Source organism: Mustela nivalis (genome assembly GCF_964662115.1).
Source record: "Mustela nivalis genome assembly, chromosome: 2".
Classification (NCBI taxonomy): domain Eukaryota; kingdom Metazoa; phylum Chordata; class Mammalia; order Carnivora; family Mustelidae; genus Mustela; species Mustela nivalis.
Window position 1 is genome coordinate 59,687,270 of NC_139021.1, and position 16,825 is coordinate 59,704,094.

Below are 16,825 nucleotides of genomic sequence, written 5' to 3' on the forward strand. Positions count from 1 at the left end.
CCTTCCTTCACTTTCTTTTTCTGGAAAACCTATTTACATATATAAACTACCATGCAAAATAAGTATCCACATGTGTAGAGCACATTTAGCATAGACAGTCTGAGGAATGAACTAGAGAATGTTTCTCAAACTTTTTTGGGTGTGTCTTAGAACACCTTTAAACTTAAAATTGATGATTCCAAAAAATGCTTGTTTATGAGGTTAAAGCTACCAATAGTTACCATATTAGAAATTAAAGTGGAGAAAACACTTAAGACATGGGAATCCATGGCACGCATTCTAGTAACTGTCAGTGCTATAATGTCACCATACCTTCTGTGGCCTGTCTCTCACTGCGCAGTCATGAGAGACAGAAAGAAAGGCTAGGCTAGAGAATGGCATCCTGTAGCTCTCCCGAAAGCCTCAAGGAGGAGGGAGAATTTAGGAGGGCATTTAGAAGGTGGATTGGAAAGGAAAGAGAACAGGGCACACTTCATTCAGGTGGACAGACTGGTATAGTTTGAGCTAAGCACAACATGGACACGGTGCAGCATGGTGCTAGAAGAGACTGGCTTCTGGAGTAGAGCACTTGTGTGCAGTTCAGGGACATGTCAGAGTTTGGCGACAGCCTCAGTTTTGGCCCACACTCTGCAATTTGGCTTTGGCTTTGGCAATCAAATATGAAAATACCTTATTCAGTGCCATTTCTGGTGTCTTCTGGCTGGTGTGTTATCAGTGATACCATCATATCTAAACACTATAAAAATGTTAGCAATAGAATATGGCATGTTGTTCGTATTTGTTAATACCTAAACACTTTCAAATATAAGGAATTCTAGAAGCAACTTAGACTAACACTCTTGTCAGTCAGTTGAAGTGTAATTAATAAACATGATTATATTTAATTATTTTGAAAATTCCTTTTTTTTCTTTCTAAAGATTTTATTCATTTGAGAAGGTGCGAGAAAGCACAAGAGTTGGGCGAGCAGAGAGTGCAATGCGAGACTCGATCCCTGGACCCTGGAATCATGACCTGAGCCAAAGGCAGATGCTTAATTGACTGAGCCACCCAGGTGCCCCAAATTTGAAAATTCTTAATTTTTTGTATAAAACAGATAGTAAGAATTTTCAAGTAGGGAAGTAGAATATGGAACTAGACTGTCAGTTAATACAGATATTATAAAAGGATACATTACTTAATTTTTGAAAAAAACAACATACTTTTGATCTAAAGTATTCATGAAAATTTAAATAATGCAAGGCAAGGTAATAGAAGTAAGTTCATCACATTAAGGTTTTAATAAACTTTTCTTTGCTATAGTAACATTAATAACATCAAATGAAATTATTTTTAAAGATTTACTTAATTTTTAGTAAATTTATTCTGTTTAGGCCATGAGGTTTTCTAGAAAAAGTTCGGCTTGGGAATTTTTCATATCTTGTGAGAATGAGTCAAAAGCGGAATATCAACATTGTCACCACAAAATTTCATAAGGAAGAGATACAGTGTCATTTATGATAAATTATCCTCAGTCCAGTCACGATAAAGAATATAAAAAGCAAGAGGAAGAAAAAAGAGTATTAGAGAAAAATAAGGTATTCAAAAAAAGCTCTCACTTTTCCCCTGACATCAGTGGAAATGAGCATATGTTTGGAGTTACACTTTCACAGGCCAGTGACAACAGCCAACTATGCCAAAAACTTACTGAACTTGCTCTCCAAGATCTGTTCTTATGGTTCAAAATATTTCAGTCTATCACACACTTCGTTCTTTTTTCTTTCCTTTTTTTTTTTTAACTATTAGCCAAATCTCTTTTTTTAAAATTAACATATAAGGTATTATTTGACTCAGGGGTACAGGTCTGTGAAACATCAGTCTTACACAATTCACAGTGCTCACCATAGCACATACCCTCCCCAATGTCCATATCCTAGCCACCCCATCCCCCCATCCCCCTCCCCTCCAGCAACCCTCAGTTTGTTTCCTGAGATTAAGAGTCTCTTATGGTTTGTCTCCCTCTCTGGTTTCATCTTTTTTCATTTTCCCCTCCCTTCCCCTATGGTCCTCTGTCTTATTTCTCAAATTCCTCATATCAGTGAGATCATATGATAGTTGTCTTTCTCTGATTGACTTATTTTGCTTAGCATAACAACCTCAAGTTCCATCCACATGGCAAATGGGAAGATTTTGAGGGTTTTTTTTTTAATGGAGATAGATAGATATACAGATATATATAGATATATAGATATATATCACATCTTCTTTATCCATTCATCTGTTGATGGACATCTAGGCTCCTTCCATAGTTTGGCTGTTGTGGACATGCTTCTAAACATTGGCATACACGTGTCCCTTCGGATCACTACATTTGTATCTTTAGTGTAAATACCCATTAGTAGGATTGCTGGGTCATAGGGTAGCTCTATTTTCAACTTTTTGAGGAACCTCCATGCTGTTTTACAGAGTGGCTGCACCAGCTTGCATTCCCACCAACAGTGTAGGAGGGTTCCCCTTTCTCCGCATCCTCGCCAGCATCTGTCATTTCTTGACTTGTTAACTTTAGCCATTCTGACTGGTGTGAGGTGGTATCTCACTGTGGTTTTGATTTGTATTTCCCTGATGCCGAGTGATGTAGAGCACTTTTTCATGTGTCTTTGGCCGTTTAGATGTCTTCTTTGCAGAAATATTTGTTTATTTCTTCTCCCCATTTCTTGACTGGATTATTTGTTCTTTGGGTGTTGAGTTTGATAAGTTCTTTATAGATTTGGATACTAGCCCTTTATCTGCTATGTTGTTTGCAAATATCTTCTCCCATTCTCTTGGTTGTCTTTTGGTTTTGGTGACTGTTTCCTTTGCTGTGCAAAAGCTTTTGATCTTGATGAAGTCCCAATAATTCATTTTTGCCCTTCTTTCCCTTGCCTTTGGTGATGTTCCAGAAGAAGTTGCTGTGGCTGAGGTCGAAGAGGTTGCTGCCTGTTTTCTCTTCAAGGATTTTGATGGATTCCTTTCTCACATTGAGGTCTTTCATCCATTTTGAGTCTATTTCCATGTGTGGTGTAAGGAAATGGTCCAGTTTCATTCTTCTGCATGTGGCTGTCCAATTTTCCCAACACCATTTGTTGAAGAGACTGTCTTTTTTCCGTTGGACATTCCTTCCTGCTTTGTCAAAGATTAGACCATAGAATTGAGGGTCTATTCTGGGCTCCCTATTTTGTTCCATTGATCTGTGTGTCTGTTTTTGTGCCAGTACCATACTGTCTTGATGATGACAGCTTTGTAATAGAGCTTGAAGTCTGGAATTGAGATGCCGCCAAATTTGATTTTTTATTTTTAACATTCCTCTGGCTATTTGGGGTCTTTTCTGGTTCCATATAAATTTTAGGGTTATTTGTTCCATTTCTTTGAAAGAACTGGACAGTATTTTGATAGGGATTGCATTAAATGTATAGATTGTTTTAGGTAGCATAGACATTTTCACAATATTTGTTATTCCAATCCATGAGCATGGAACATTTTTCCATTTCTTTGTGTCTTCCTCAATTTCTTTCATGAGTACTTTATAGTTTTTTGAATACAGATTCTTTGTGTCTTTGGTTAGATTTATTCCTAGGTATCTTATGGTTTTGAGTGTAATTGTAAATGGGATCGACTCCTTAATTTCTCTTTCTTCTGTCTTGTTGTTGATATATAGAAATGCAACTGATTTCTGAGCATTGATTTTATATCCTGACACATTACTGAATTCCTGTATGAGTTCTAGCAGATTTGGAGTGGAGTCTTTTGGGTTTTCCACATGAAGTAACATATCATCTGCAAAGAGTGATAGTTTGGCTTCTTTGCCAATTTGGATGTCTTTTATTTCTTTTTGTTGTCTGATTGCTGAGGCTAGGACTTCTAGTACTATGTTGAATAGAGTGGTGAAAGTGGGTATCCCTGCCGTGTTCCTGATCTTAACAGAAAAGCTCTCACTTTTTCCCCATTGAGAATGATATTGGCTATCATACAGCTCATTCTATGATGATGGTTTTTTACCTCAACTTCAGTTTCTCTTGTATGTTGGTTTTTCCATCATTGACCAATCAGCCAAAATACATATTCCATGCATCTCCTGTTCAAGTTGTGACTTTGCCATTTACTGAGTCCCTTTGGGTAAATTGTGCAACCTCTCCATGTCCTCGAGTATAGCCCTACGTAAGTCCACAGTATAGCTAGGATTTCCAATGTGCAGAGAACAATGTGGTTGGACTGACTTGGCCTGGTGCAGGATCCCACTAATCAAAAGAGGAGGAATAATGTAATCCCAGGGCGTGAGTGGATAGCCATCTAGACTACTAACCAAGTAAGTTACATAACACTGTTTTGGTATAAATCTAGCTCTGCTACTTAAGGAAACATTGGATGGGAATTAACTGTCAGCAGGAAGGTCAAAGATGAGACAATAATTTAGATTCCTGGACTTAATCCTTGTATCATGAAAATATTTTTATTTAACAAAAATCCAACATGCTCTGATATAAGTACATATTCATCTGAAAAAATTTCTCTATGTTTCTGGGCACCTGGGTGTCTCAGTTGGCTAAACTCCTGCCTTTGGCTCAGGTCATGATCTCAGGGTCCTGGGTTCAAGTCCCCCGCTGAGCAGGGAGTCTGTTTCTCTCTCTCCCTCTGCTCCTCACCCCCTGCTCATTCTCTTTCTCAAAGAAATTCTTAAAAATTTTTCTCTATATTTTCACTATACTTGCTATTTTTTAGATCACATCCCTTATAATTACTTCAATAAAAGTTTTCTCAAGGCCTTTATTTCTACAGCATATACAAGTTTATGATCATTTATTTAATGCATTTATTAATGTTCAAGCATCTACTTGTACCTTCTATATATCTGTACTCATTTTGTGTTCTTCAAAAAATATTTACTTTATCATAAGCATGATGAATAATTTTGGGTGATAGTAACCTTTTAACAAACAGATTGTAGTGAGGTGCCTGGGCAGATCACTGGTTTAAGCATCTGACTCTTGATTTTAGCTCAGGTCCTGATCTCAGGATTGTGAGATTGAGCCCTGCATGGCCTCCACCTTCAGCAGATTCTCTCCCTCCTTCTCCCTCTGCCCCTCCTCCCTTAAAAAATTAACTTGTATTAATACGTTTTATGTATGCTTGTTGGAGGTAACAATTTTTTATATACTTCCAGGTGGTTTTTGAAGGAAGTACATGTAGACTTAAAAACCTTCTGAAGAAACGAAAGAAATTAAGCAAATATGATGATATGAATGCATCCCCTTTGCACCATGCTGCAGCAGAAGGTCATGTGGAGCTGATGGAGATGATCATCAATGACTCCTCTTTTGAAGGTCACGGGATGTTACAATGAGTGCTGTATAAGTCCATCATCCCATTAGATTCATTGGGAAGAGTGGTATGAAGTAATTTTGAAGGGCAGATGAGTTCCAGATTATAAAGGGCTTGAATATCTCACTCAGGAGTGTGGTTTTCCCTTAGAGCTAGTTTCCACTGAAATAATGCAAAGGGTGATGCAGGGATCTGGCACATTGCATACCATGCAGAGATTTTCTTTATACACATTTGTTGTGTTCTTTACTATTTTAATTGAGGTCATTCTGCACTTAAATTGCATATCATTGAATAAAATCAAGGCTCTAAGAAGACGGAACATCCTCTCCTATCCAGCCTCATGCACACACAACCTTGTTTGATAAACTCAACTGTAATCCCATAAGGAAGGGAGATGCTACAGATTTAAGCCATGAGATACTGTGATAAGACCTTTGTTACTTGAGCTGATTCCATCAATATTGTGGAAGATGGATTGGAGGAGGAAGCACAAATGAAAAGCTATTTTAGTAGCAAAGAGAAGATGAGAGTCCATGAGGGTTTTGAGATTGCAATAGGGAGAAAGGGAAAGAAGCAAGAGCTGTTTTGCATGTAGAATGGACAAGGCTTGATAAGAGATTGAGTGTGAGGAGTAAGTAGCAAGCAGTTGAACCAACTTTGAGTTTCCTAATTTAGGAGATTAGCTAATAGTAAAGCTATCCAGAAAAGAAGGCATATAAAAAGAAGAGAAGAATAGTGAGAGTGAGATGTGAAGAATAATGAATTTGGTTTGGTCATACTAAGTCTGAAAGGTCCAGAGGACATCTACTATTGGAAATATCCAGTAGACTAGAACTCTAGAAGGAAGGGGGCTGCCCCCACAAGGCCTTTGTTCATAAAAAGTATCAGAGGCTATGGAATTGCATGGAAGTCCTTTAGGAGACCGTGAAATTGACGGCAAAGGTAGCTTAAGGTTAGAGCACTGTCATTAAGGATCAGATGGCAGAGGAAAAGCTAGCAAGAGGATCTTTGAAAAGGGTGGTGGAATAGGGATGGATGGTACAGAAGCCCAGGGAAGAGTTCTCAGATGTGTAATAAGAGCAATTGCACCCAAGAACTAAAATAGGAAGAAGAACACAATAACCCATGGGCAAAAGGGTCTCAATGACCTTTATAAAAATGGTTTCTGAAAACTGATAGAGATAAAGGTCAAATTCATTAGTTAGTTAGTAAATGGGATTTTATCATTGTAGGCCCCTGTTTAAGTTTGGTGCTGAATGAAAATCTTGAAAGGAGTGATTTAATCAGACAGATTGGTCCAAAGATGTAGATGAGTATGAGAGAGTAGGAGTATATGCATGTGTGTGTGTGTGTATGTGTGTATGGGTGTGTTGCTGAGAATGAGGTATTGGATGAATGAAAGGAGAGAGGAAAGATAAATTTTTAAAAGGAGAAACATGGGCATTGTCGCTGCAGTGTGGTTGCACATGGTCCCAAATCATTTTCATGATTGAGTACTTTCCCATCTCCTCAGACATAATAATATCCTGCCACTAATTAAAAAGGCTGATAAAGCAGACAGACATGTCTATTTTAGAATAGATATAAGATACTGTTGTATAAAAGGTCTTACTCTTATGTTGAGCTCACAAGGTAAGTAGTGTAATATGTTGCATTGTAGCGGAATTGTAAGTGGAAACCACATGTGACATTAGGGGCACAAACTCTAGTTCTAGCTTTATGGTTTATTAGTGGTGTGTCTTTTTTCTCATTAACACTTTTTTGAACCATTGCTATGGGCCATTCTACTAGAATCATTGAGGACATGATTTGATATTATCCCCCCTCAAACATTTTAAACTTCCTCTTTCCTCCCTCTCCCCCACCCTTTCCTACCAAATTTGACTATAATAACACTGAGGTTCAAAGAGTAAGGCAGTTTACAGAACTCCATACTGGTTGGGTAACATTGGCAAGATTTTGAACCTCTGGTCTCATCTTTTTTATCTTTCTGAAAAAAATGGCCATGGTTCCTTGTGGGGTATTGGAGGTTGAATGTGGTAAAGGTTATATGGAACTTCGTTGTGTTTCTGACATATAGTTACTACTTTTATATAAACTCAATATTTTATAACTCTTCTCAAATTAATACTTAAGATAAAAACATATAGCAACAGGAGAATCTGTTTCTTGAGGATGCTGTAGACGGACATCTGACTCATTTGACAGTGCTGGTGCTGTACTTCAGCATATCCCTATTAGGTGTCAGTCAGATGTTTCCTGAGAACTGAAGCTATATTGTATTGTTTTTATAGAGAAGGTGAAGCCTGTGTCAGCAGTACTTGGCTTTCAAGTCATGCAATAGGTGTTGAATATAGTCCAAGCAAAATCTAACTGTTATTTCGGTGTATTTTTCTAGTGCTGAATGTCATGGATGATTATGGAAATACCCCTCTGCATTGGGCTGCAGAAAAAAACCAGGTTGAAAGTGTCAAGTTTCTTCTTAGCAAAGGAGCTAACCCAAACCTCCGGAACAGCAGCATGATGGCGCCCCTTCACATAGCTGTGCAGAACTTGCACAACGAGGTGATGAAGGTAAGGCTGCTACCCACACCCCATCATAGCATGAGCCAGGACCCCAGTCTGGTGGTCTCTGCCTGAGCCAGAGTGGTCAACATAGCCAACCAGGATGAAGGAAATATGGTGATGAGAACATTGGTTTTGCTTTTGACCAATTGGTGATGATCTTGTCTTTATCAAAGCATTCTTATGTATCAGCATTTTTATTTTTTAAAGATTTTATTTATTTACTTGACAGTGAGAGATCACAAGTAGGTAGAGAGGCAGGCAGAGAGGGGTGGAAGCAGGCTCCCTGCTGAGTGGAGAGCCTGATGCGGGGCTTGATCCCACAACCCCGAGATCATGACCTGAGCCGAAGGCAGAGGATTAACCTGTTGGGTCCATGGTCAGAGGAGCAAGACTGATACAAAGCGAAGGTCAATCAAAGCTTTATTTAGCGCCAAGCATCGAGAATCAAACTGACCCGCCAGGGCCGTTTCTTGCAAAGAGGCGACCCCTCCCAGCTTCCCAGATTAACTTTTATAGAGTAAAGGCCATGTAGTTAAGCCTGGCCACACACAGGTGGCCAATTGAATTACAATTCACCCTATAGTAGTTATTTGAACTAGCCTATCACTCTGGTCAGAATTGACACCCAAAAAAAGGCAGGGCCCACATTCTTGGGTGGTTAGGGAGGTTCTCTCCTGATTGGATGTCTCCACCTGGCATGGCTCATCCTTGTATTCTGGGCTCTGTTACCTCTCCCTGACCTGATACGTTCTGGTATATGGGCTCTGTTATCAGGGGCTGGTCAGTCAGATTTTACTGGTTTCCCAGACTTGTTTCTAAGTAAGTTCCTCTGTGGGGGCAGGATCAATCTAAGTTTACTGCATAAACAACAAAATGGCTCACTCTGGCTAAGCAGGCCCTTACAAACCCACTGAGCCACAAAGGCGCCCCTGTATCGGCATTTTTATTTTTTTTATTTTTATTTATTTTTTTTTTAAAGATTTTATTTATTTATTTGACAGAGAGATTACAAGTAGGCAGAGAGGCAGGCAGAGAGAGAGAGGAGGAAGCAGGCTTCCTGCTGAGCAGAGAGCCCGATGCGGGACTCGATCCCAGGACCCTGAGATCATGACCTGAGCCAAGGCAGCAGCTTAACCCACTGAGCCACCTAGGCGCCCTGTATCGGCATTTTTAAAAAAAAGTTTTATATGTTTCAACTTTTTAATCCTCATTCAAAGAAACAGAACTGTGTACCAAGACTATTATTATCCCTATATCAGAGCTGAGGGAACTGAGGCACAGAGAGAATGAAATAATTTGCCTAATGTCATATAACTGGTTGAAAGTAAAAATAAGGAATTTTGTTCTCATTTTTGTGAGTTCATGCTTTGCTATTTTTTTTTCCCTGACTGATTAAATGATAAAAAGGAAGACAGTGATGAATGCCTCAGGAAGACAGAAAACATAATTGCGACTATTTTTGTTACAGCAGACAACATGCCTTGGTGGATGGCATGATTTGGCAGAAGACATAATGACACTTTTGGGGGGATTTCTTACTTTTTCCAAGACCTCAGAGTGAGTGAGTTTTGTCAAATAAAGAAAATGCTGGGAAATGCCAAAAGGGTAAGGTTTAGCCCAAGGCTTTTAAACTGCATCGCAGAGTCTCACAGACACACCAGAAGACACATGTGGTTACTGACTTAAAGAGCCATGAAATTTACGAAGGGATCATGTTTTGCATATTCATTTCTAAGAGAGGCAATTTGGAACTTATAATAAGTTTTTCTGAGTAATTATATTGCAAATAATGACTTGGCTATGAGGCTAAGCCACCTATCTTAATTAGTTCTAGTTACTGTAACAAAATACCATGGACAGTGGGCCTAAGCAGAAACATTTCTTTTTCACAGTTCTGGAGGCTGGGGAGTCCAAAATCAAGGCACTAGCCAGTTTGGTGTCTGCTGGGGGCCTTCTTAAGGCTTGTCTTTCACAGATGGCTGTCGTCTCCCTGTGTCCTTATAAAGCAGAAGGGCCGAGAGAGCGTACGGGGTTTCTTTTATAAGGGCACAACTGTCATTCTTAATCACCTTTTGAAGGCCCCACCGCCCAATACTATCACATTGGGGATTAAGTTTTTACATAAATATCAGGTCCATCCCACCATCCCCAAACCGACTTTGTGTATAAATCACCCCCCAAATCCCAGGGGTGTTCTTGCGCTCCATGCTCCCTGTAGCCCAGAACACCTTCCTTTCCGCCCCCTGGGTCCTTGGTACCTTGAAGCTGAGCATAGAGGGTGTGAGAGGAGCCTGCTTTCTGCTTTCTCACTGTAAGGTGTGTATAGCTCTATCACAGTACTTGGCACATGGTATTGTAATCAAAGTTCATGTGCTCCGGGAAACAAATGGAGGGTTTTAGAGGGGAGGGTGGGATGGGGTAGCCAGCTGATGGGTATTAAGGAGGGCATGTGTTGTGATGAGCACTGGGTGTTATCTGCAACTAATGAATCGTTGAACACTACATCAAAAACTGAGGTTGCACTATATGCTGGATAACTGAACATAATAAAAAAATGAAAAAAATATTAAAATCAAAAGACTTAAAAAAAAAGTTCATGTGGTTTCTCTGGCTCTGGCTGGTTAACCTTGAAGAAGGGACTATGTGCAACTAATCTAAATATCTCTAGTCCTCATCAGGATGGCTCTTGAATAAGTAAATGAATGAATGAGTGAATGGGCATTTTTGCCTGAAGGAGAAGGAATGAGTTTAAGTTTCAGCCCCTAGGAAGATGGTTCAGAACAGCCCTTTGATGAGGTTACTGAAAAGGCCTTTGGCAAGGGTCTATTTGTTTTTAAATGTCTGCATTGTTTGTGAGCCAGATGCTTTATTCTATGCCTTCTGCACTGGACCCCCTAGTGACTGTGGGGACCTCTCTCTACCTAAAGAAGCCACATATTTCCTCAAGGAACTCTTGTGTTTCCTCTGAAGGCTCTCTTCAGATACAAACGCCCACTGACTTAATTAACCTTGACTCTGAAAGTGTGATTTGGGAATTCAAAGGCAGGTAACAGTGGAAGGGCTATCTTTAATTAGGAATCAGAAACCTTAAGACTGGCAAATACAGAAAGATACCACATAGAAATAGAAAAGAAAGTTTAGAAATAAGTCCTTAGCTGGTTTATAAACTAGTAGGTGGGGGGGGGGGTGGTTGGGGTATAACAAAGAATTTCCTAGTGACACCAGAACAAGAAAAAAAAAAAAGAAAGAAAGAAAGAAAAAAAGCAGGATTATAAAAGAAGTGAAAATAGTTGTCTCTCCTGTGCTTGATTTTACCAGCCATAACTTCATCTAAAAATATTTCCAAAACCTCTACTTCACCAGAGATGATAAAAGTGGAAGGAGGAGGAATTTGGGGTTATTTCTCGTGTGCTTGTAAGCTCTTTTAGGGCTGCCTCTCCCACTTACACCCATGGGTCCAGCCTGTACCCCACCAGCCTTTGCTGAATGTGGAATGCTTCTCCATTGTCTGTTTGGCCAACCTCCCCCAAACCTTCTACCCCTCCTATATGCTTGTAAAGTAAAAAACTTCAGTGTCCCCTCAAGTTCTTGTGCAGCTATCAGCTGTGTTTCCTGGGACACAGTGGCCTAGAGGTTAGTGGGTGGGCTCATTTCTCAATAGCCTCTAAGCTTTACTACTCAGGGCTTACCCCTTCAGCATCCAGTGGTTGACCCTCCGGTGAGGCTTCCTGGATTTCTATCAAAGGGACCTCTGGAGGCCACACCTACAAATGGTCCAGGCTTGCCTGCTAATGTTTGTGTGAATCTGAAGTGGGCACAGTTCAGTTGCTCTCTCTGGGATCTCTGCCACATACAATTTTACACAGCTTTAGGAAAAATTGTGCTTATGGTAGTAAGCAAAAGCACCCTCCTAAGTGCTGTAACTCTGTGATCTCTAATTCTAAGAGGACAAAGAGAGAAAAATCTCTTACAGACTCAGTAGGAATGCAGAGTTTGCTGAGAACAGAATGTGAAAGTGCCTGACGTTGGAAATGAACTTGTGCTCTCACTTTCTTTCACCCATCAATAATCTCCATTGTGTTCTTACATACTAAAATCTCCATTTAATTTTGTTTTATGACCAGAGCTAATTAGTAAGCCTAATTCATTTACTTACCTATCTGGGCTTTTTTTTTTTTTTTTCATTTTATTTTATTTCTTTGCAGTGTTCCAGCATTCATTGTTTATGCACCACACCCAGTGTTCCATGCAATATGTTCCCTTTATAATACCCACCACCAGGTTCACCCAACCCCCCACCCCCTCCCCTCCAAAACCCTCAGTTTGTTTCTCAGAGTCCATAGTCTCTCATGGTTTGTTTCCCCTATCAGGGCATATTCTATTAACAAGGGGCTCTGTGCACTTTTTTCTTTTTTTTTAAGTCAAGGTTTTTAGGAAATAGCTTGTTTAATAAATTCTTAAGAAATTTAATTGTAAGTACATATCATAGTTTTATCATAGTTTTGCTCTAAGAGAAAAGGCCTCTAGTAGGCTAATTCAAAAATTCTTTCTTGGGGGACACATTTATAGGAGCTAATTATTAGATTTGATATAAAATGAAGACTGGTTAGATTCTTTTTATTAATTTAAAGATTTTATTTATTTATTTGACAGAGAGACAGCAAGAGAGGGAACACAACAGAGGGTGAGTGGGAGAGGGAGAAGCAGGCTTCCCACTGAACAGGGAGCCCGATATGGGGCTTGGTCCCAGGACTCTGGGACCATGACCTGAGCTAAAGGCAGACATTTAATGACTGAGCCACCCAGGTACCCAAGATCTATAGATTCTTGGCCCATAATCAGCTGGAAGCCACCAGCTGAAGGGATGTCATGGGCATGCTATGAAGGCACATATAGGAGTTGTGTCTTTTCACAGTGTCAGCTTTATTCAGTCATAAAGCCAAGTTAATCACAATTATAAAGCAGGTTCAGGACCCCAAACTCCATGACAGTTTGCCATGTGATTAAACTTGGCTTCTTAGGTGGCACACAGAGCAGGACAGAAGACAAGCCAAACAACAAACAAGATAACAGAGGGGGCAGGACATGAAGGAACCAAATGCAAAGTCAGTCTATGGGTGCCCAGTTGAGAAAGGTCTGGTCAGGGTCTGCTCTCAGCCCTCACTGCTTCAGATCAATCATACAGAGCCTTCTGAGGCAGCTGCTTGTTTTAATCGATCAGACACAGAGGGGTCACATCTGAAGAGTCTGCCCGTTTGCTGTCCAAATCTTCTCTTTTCTAAAAAGATTGAATTGGTCCTGGGTCCTTGCAGACCTCCACTGGTTGCTTGTTATCAGTTCGGGGGTGTCAGCTAGCCGATGCTGGTCCCGGCGAGATCTCCTAACTGCAGTACCTTAACTGCTTGCATCACTGTTTGACAGGAGAGACTGCGTTGTGTTCTCTACAAGGGAACAGTTCTTAAGTTAAATTCCATCAGAAAAACTGCTTAACCATTTTATCAGGAACGGTAAGTTATTACATCACAGAAAAAGTTTCTATTCTGGACTAAGTCTGAATTAATTGAGGTAAGCCATATCAGTGTTACATGAACTCTCTTTTTTCTGCTAAAGAGAATGGAGTTTTTTTTTTTTTAAAGATTTTTTTATTTATTTGACAGAGGGAAATCACAAGTAGACAGAGAGGCAGGCAGAGAGAGAAAGAGAGAGAGGGAAGCAGGCTCCCTGCTGAGCAGAAAGCCCGATGCGGGACTCGAGCCCAGGACCCTGAGATCATGACCTGAGCTGAAGGCAGCAGCTTAACCCACTGAGCCACCCAGGCGCCCCAAGAGAATGGAGTTTTTAACTGACATTTCCCAGAATACTTAGAATAGAGGTACAAGAAAAATGACTGGAGGGGAGAAAGCAGCTCTCCCCCATCCACCCCTTCTCCCTCTCTCCTTTCCCACCTTCCTTCTTTGTCTCTCCCTTCTCCCCCTCCCTTCCTCCTCCACACTCACACATTCTGAATGGCTCTGCAAATTTATTTTCTTGAAGCTGTTAATTTGTTAATTAACATAGTTCATTTAATACAAGAGAGAAGTATTAAGTGAGCTGTTTATTAGTATCTGTATTTCTTCTTGTTTCATAACTCCATATTGCCTTAATTGATGTGAAACAGAAACCTCCCGCTCTCCCTTCCCTTATTCCTTGAGAGAGAACATGCATGGGCACATGAAGGGTGGGGAAGGGCAGAGGGAGAGAGAGAATCTTTTTTTTTTTTAAGATTTTATTTATTTATTTGACAGAAAACGCAAGTAGGCAGGCAGGCAGAGAGAGAGGAGGAAGCAGACTCCCTGCTGAGCAGAGTGCCCAATGTGGGGCTCGATCTCAGGACCCTGAGACCATGACCTGAGCCGAAGGCAGTGGCTTAACCCACTGAGCCACCCAGGTGCCCTGGGAGAGAGAGAATCTTAAGTAGACTCCATGCCCACTGTGAAGCTTGACACAGTGCTTGATCTCTTGACCCTGAGATCATGACCTGAACCAAAATCAAGAGTTGATTGCTTAACCAACTGAGCCACTGAGGTGCCCCCAATCACCATTATTTAATCTTTTTGAGAAATGTAAACAGTACCTACTAAGTAGATGTTTATGCCTGATTCCATGGGAGAGGGATGAAAAAAGATGAGTAAAGACATGGTCCCTAACATCCAGGAGCTTATAATCTAATGGAAGGCAAATATTCTCATTGGCAACTTGAAAGCTAACGTTTGACCGTTATCCCCCTCTTGTGTAGGTCTTGACTGAGCACAGCAGTACAGATATTAATTTGGAAGGAGAAAATGGAAACACAGCTGTGATAATTGCATGTTCCAAAGACAACAGTGAAGCGCTGCGAATCTTGGTTTGTGTTTTAACCATTTCCCCCCATTTTCTTTCCTTTCATTAGGGATTGTTGTTATTTATAGCAGATTTGTTGTTATTTATAGAAGATCTTCTCAGCAAAATATAAAATGCAGAAAATGTCAGGAAAAATAGTTCTCTGTGTTTCTGTATTTGTGCACACTCCTTAAATCAATCTGAGATTGTTTACAGAAGATTCACAAGAAAACTTTGGAGAAAATGTGAGGAGAACCAAGTGACAAGAAAGTATAGACAGCAAAAATGAAGATGAAGCTGCTGGTCAGGCTAGACTGCAAAATACAAAGTATAGTAGATTGGATGTTAGTAAAGGTGGACCATAGTTTTGACTCTGAGTTTCTGAATAGTCTGAGGAGAGATAAACATAGTTGACTGCAAACTTCCTTTGGGGCTCATGAAATAAAAGCCAAGAGACATGGACTTTCATGTTCCTAGGACTAGAAGTTGCCGCCATGGATTCTCAGAAAGGGAGCCCTATCTGACATAATGACTGAGGTCCTTGGCCACAGCCCTAAAAGTAGGGCCAGTCCTCTCTCTGGTGGGATTTCCTGGGGTGGTCCACTGAAACTCTGGAGATGCCCATCTGAAATGACTGACTCCTACCCTACATAATGTCCCTTCTGAGTGTGGTATTAGAATTCCCAAAAAGCTTTCTTTCAACTATCGCTTAAAAACTTGTATGCTAGGGACGCCTGGGTGGCTCAGTTGGTTAAGCAGCTGCCTTCGGCTCAGGTCATGATCCCAGCGTCCTGGGATCGAGTCCCACATCGGGCTCCTTGCTCGGCAGGGAGCCTGCTTCTCCCTCTGCCTCTGCCTGCCATTCTGTCTGCCTGTGCTTACTTGCTTTCCCTCACCCTCTCTCTGACAAATAAATAAAATATTTAAAAAAAAAAAAAACTTGTATGCTATTCAGACGAGGGTATATATTTTTGCCGCTTGATTTTTTTTTCTCTTCGCTATCCCAGAGAGTAAGAAAATAAAAATAATTTTAGAATATCTTCCTGAATATTTAAATTTACAAATAAGTTCTAAAAACTTAATTACATGTTTTGGAGAAAAAATACATATTCCTATAAACTGTTATGATTGGACCAAAAAGAGGACAAAAAGTAAATGAATTAACACTTAAATCAAGAATTTAGAAAGAGAGCCTCAAATAAAATAAAAGAAAATTGTAATAAAGGAACAGCACATTTGAAAACAAATATTAATGATTTTTAGAATTATTTGACAAGTTGATTTGTTTCTTTGAAAAAGATGATACAATAGAGTTGGTATGGGGCAAATCTAAATAAAAGAGAAAAAGATGAATTGCAAATCATGGAGGACTTTATCTGGATATGATAGGAAATATTAAGATGACAAAAGATCAGTATGAATAATCCTATTCTAAAAAATTAGAAATTCATTTTTAAAATGTGTAAATAGTTAAAAGTAGTTGAAATTTAGTAATTAGCCAAAAGTTAACTCTAATTTATATAAAGAACTATAAAAATATTTAAAATGCATTATTAAGCTCTGTAGTCAGCTAATTTTACAAGCTTTTATAGATTCTATAAGTTCTTTCAAACTTGTAAGGAAAAGGTTTTCATTTCAGGTAACTATTTTATAACACAAGAAAAGAGTGAAAATATCCAGTTTAATATTAAGAAGCAAATGTAACAATTCTAAAATTTGCCAGTTTTCCTGGCAACTTAGACCAATTTTACATATAAACATATAGATACAAAAATCTTAAAAATACTAGCAAAATTGATTTTATTCATTAAAAGAGTACTTCATTGGCTTTATCCAGGGAATGTACAAATAGTTTAGTATCTGATTATAGCACACCAGTTGATGTGAACAGACTAAGCATATGATTATCCATTTCTTTATCTTTAAATGGATAATAATGTATCTTTAAGGTATTCTTACAAATCTGTAAGGAAAAGGCTACAGAAATTTGGCCAGGAACACATGAAGTTTAATTAGTTTATCTAATACAGAGAAACCTATTGAAATAATGAGGTTGTTTTTTTT

At 39.5% G+C, this 16,825-nt stretch overlaps 1 protein-coding gene across 2 annotated transcripts in view; it reads left to right on the forward strand.

The window, feature by feature from the left end:
• TRPA1 (transient receptor potential cation channel subfamily A member 1) overlaps positions 1-16,825 on the forward strand; it is a 65,448-nt gene that overhangs the window by 3,637 nt on the left and 44,986 nt on the right. For both annotated transcript variants that reach the window (XM_082719355.1, XM_082719356.1), the window contains exons 2-4: positions 5,175-5,334; positions 7,734-7,909; positions 14,679-14,786. In XM_082719355.1, the coding sequence (XP_082575481.1) occupies positions 5,175-5,334; positions 7,734-7,909; positions 14,679-14,786 (444 nt within the window). The remainder of the gene's footprint in view (positions 1-5,174; positions 5,335-7,733; positions 7,910-14,678; positions 14,787-16,825) is intronic.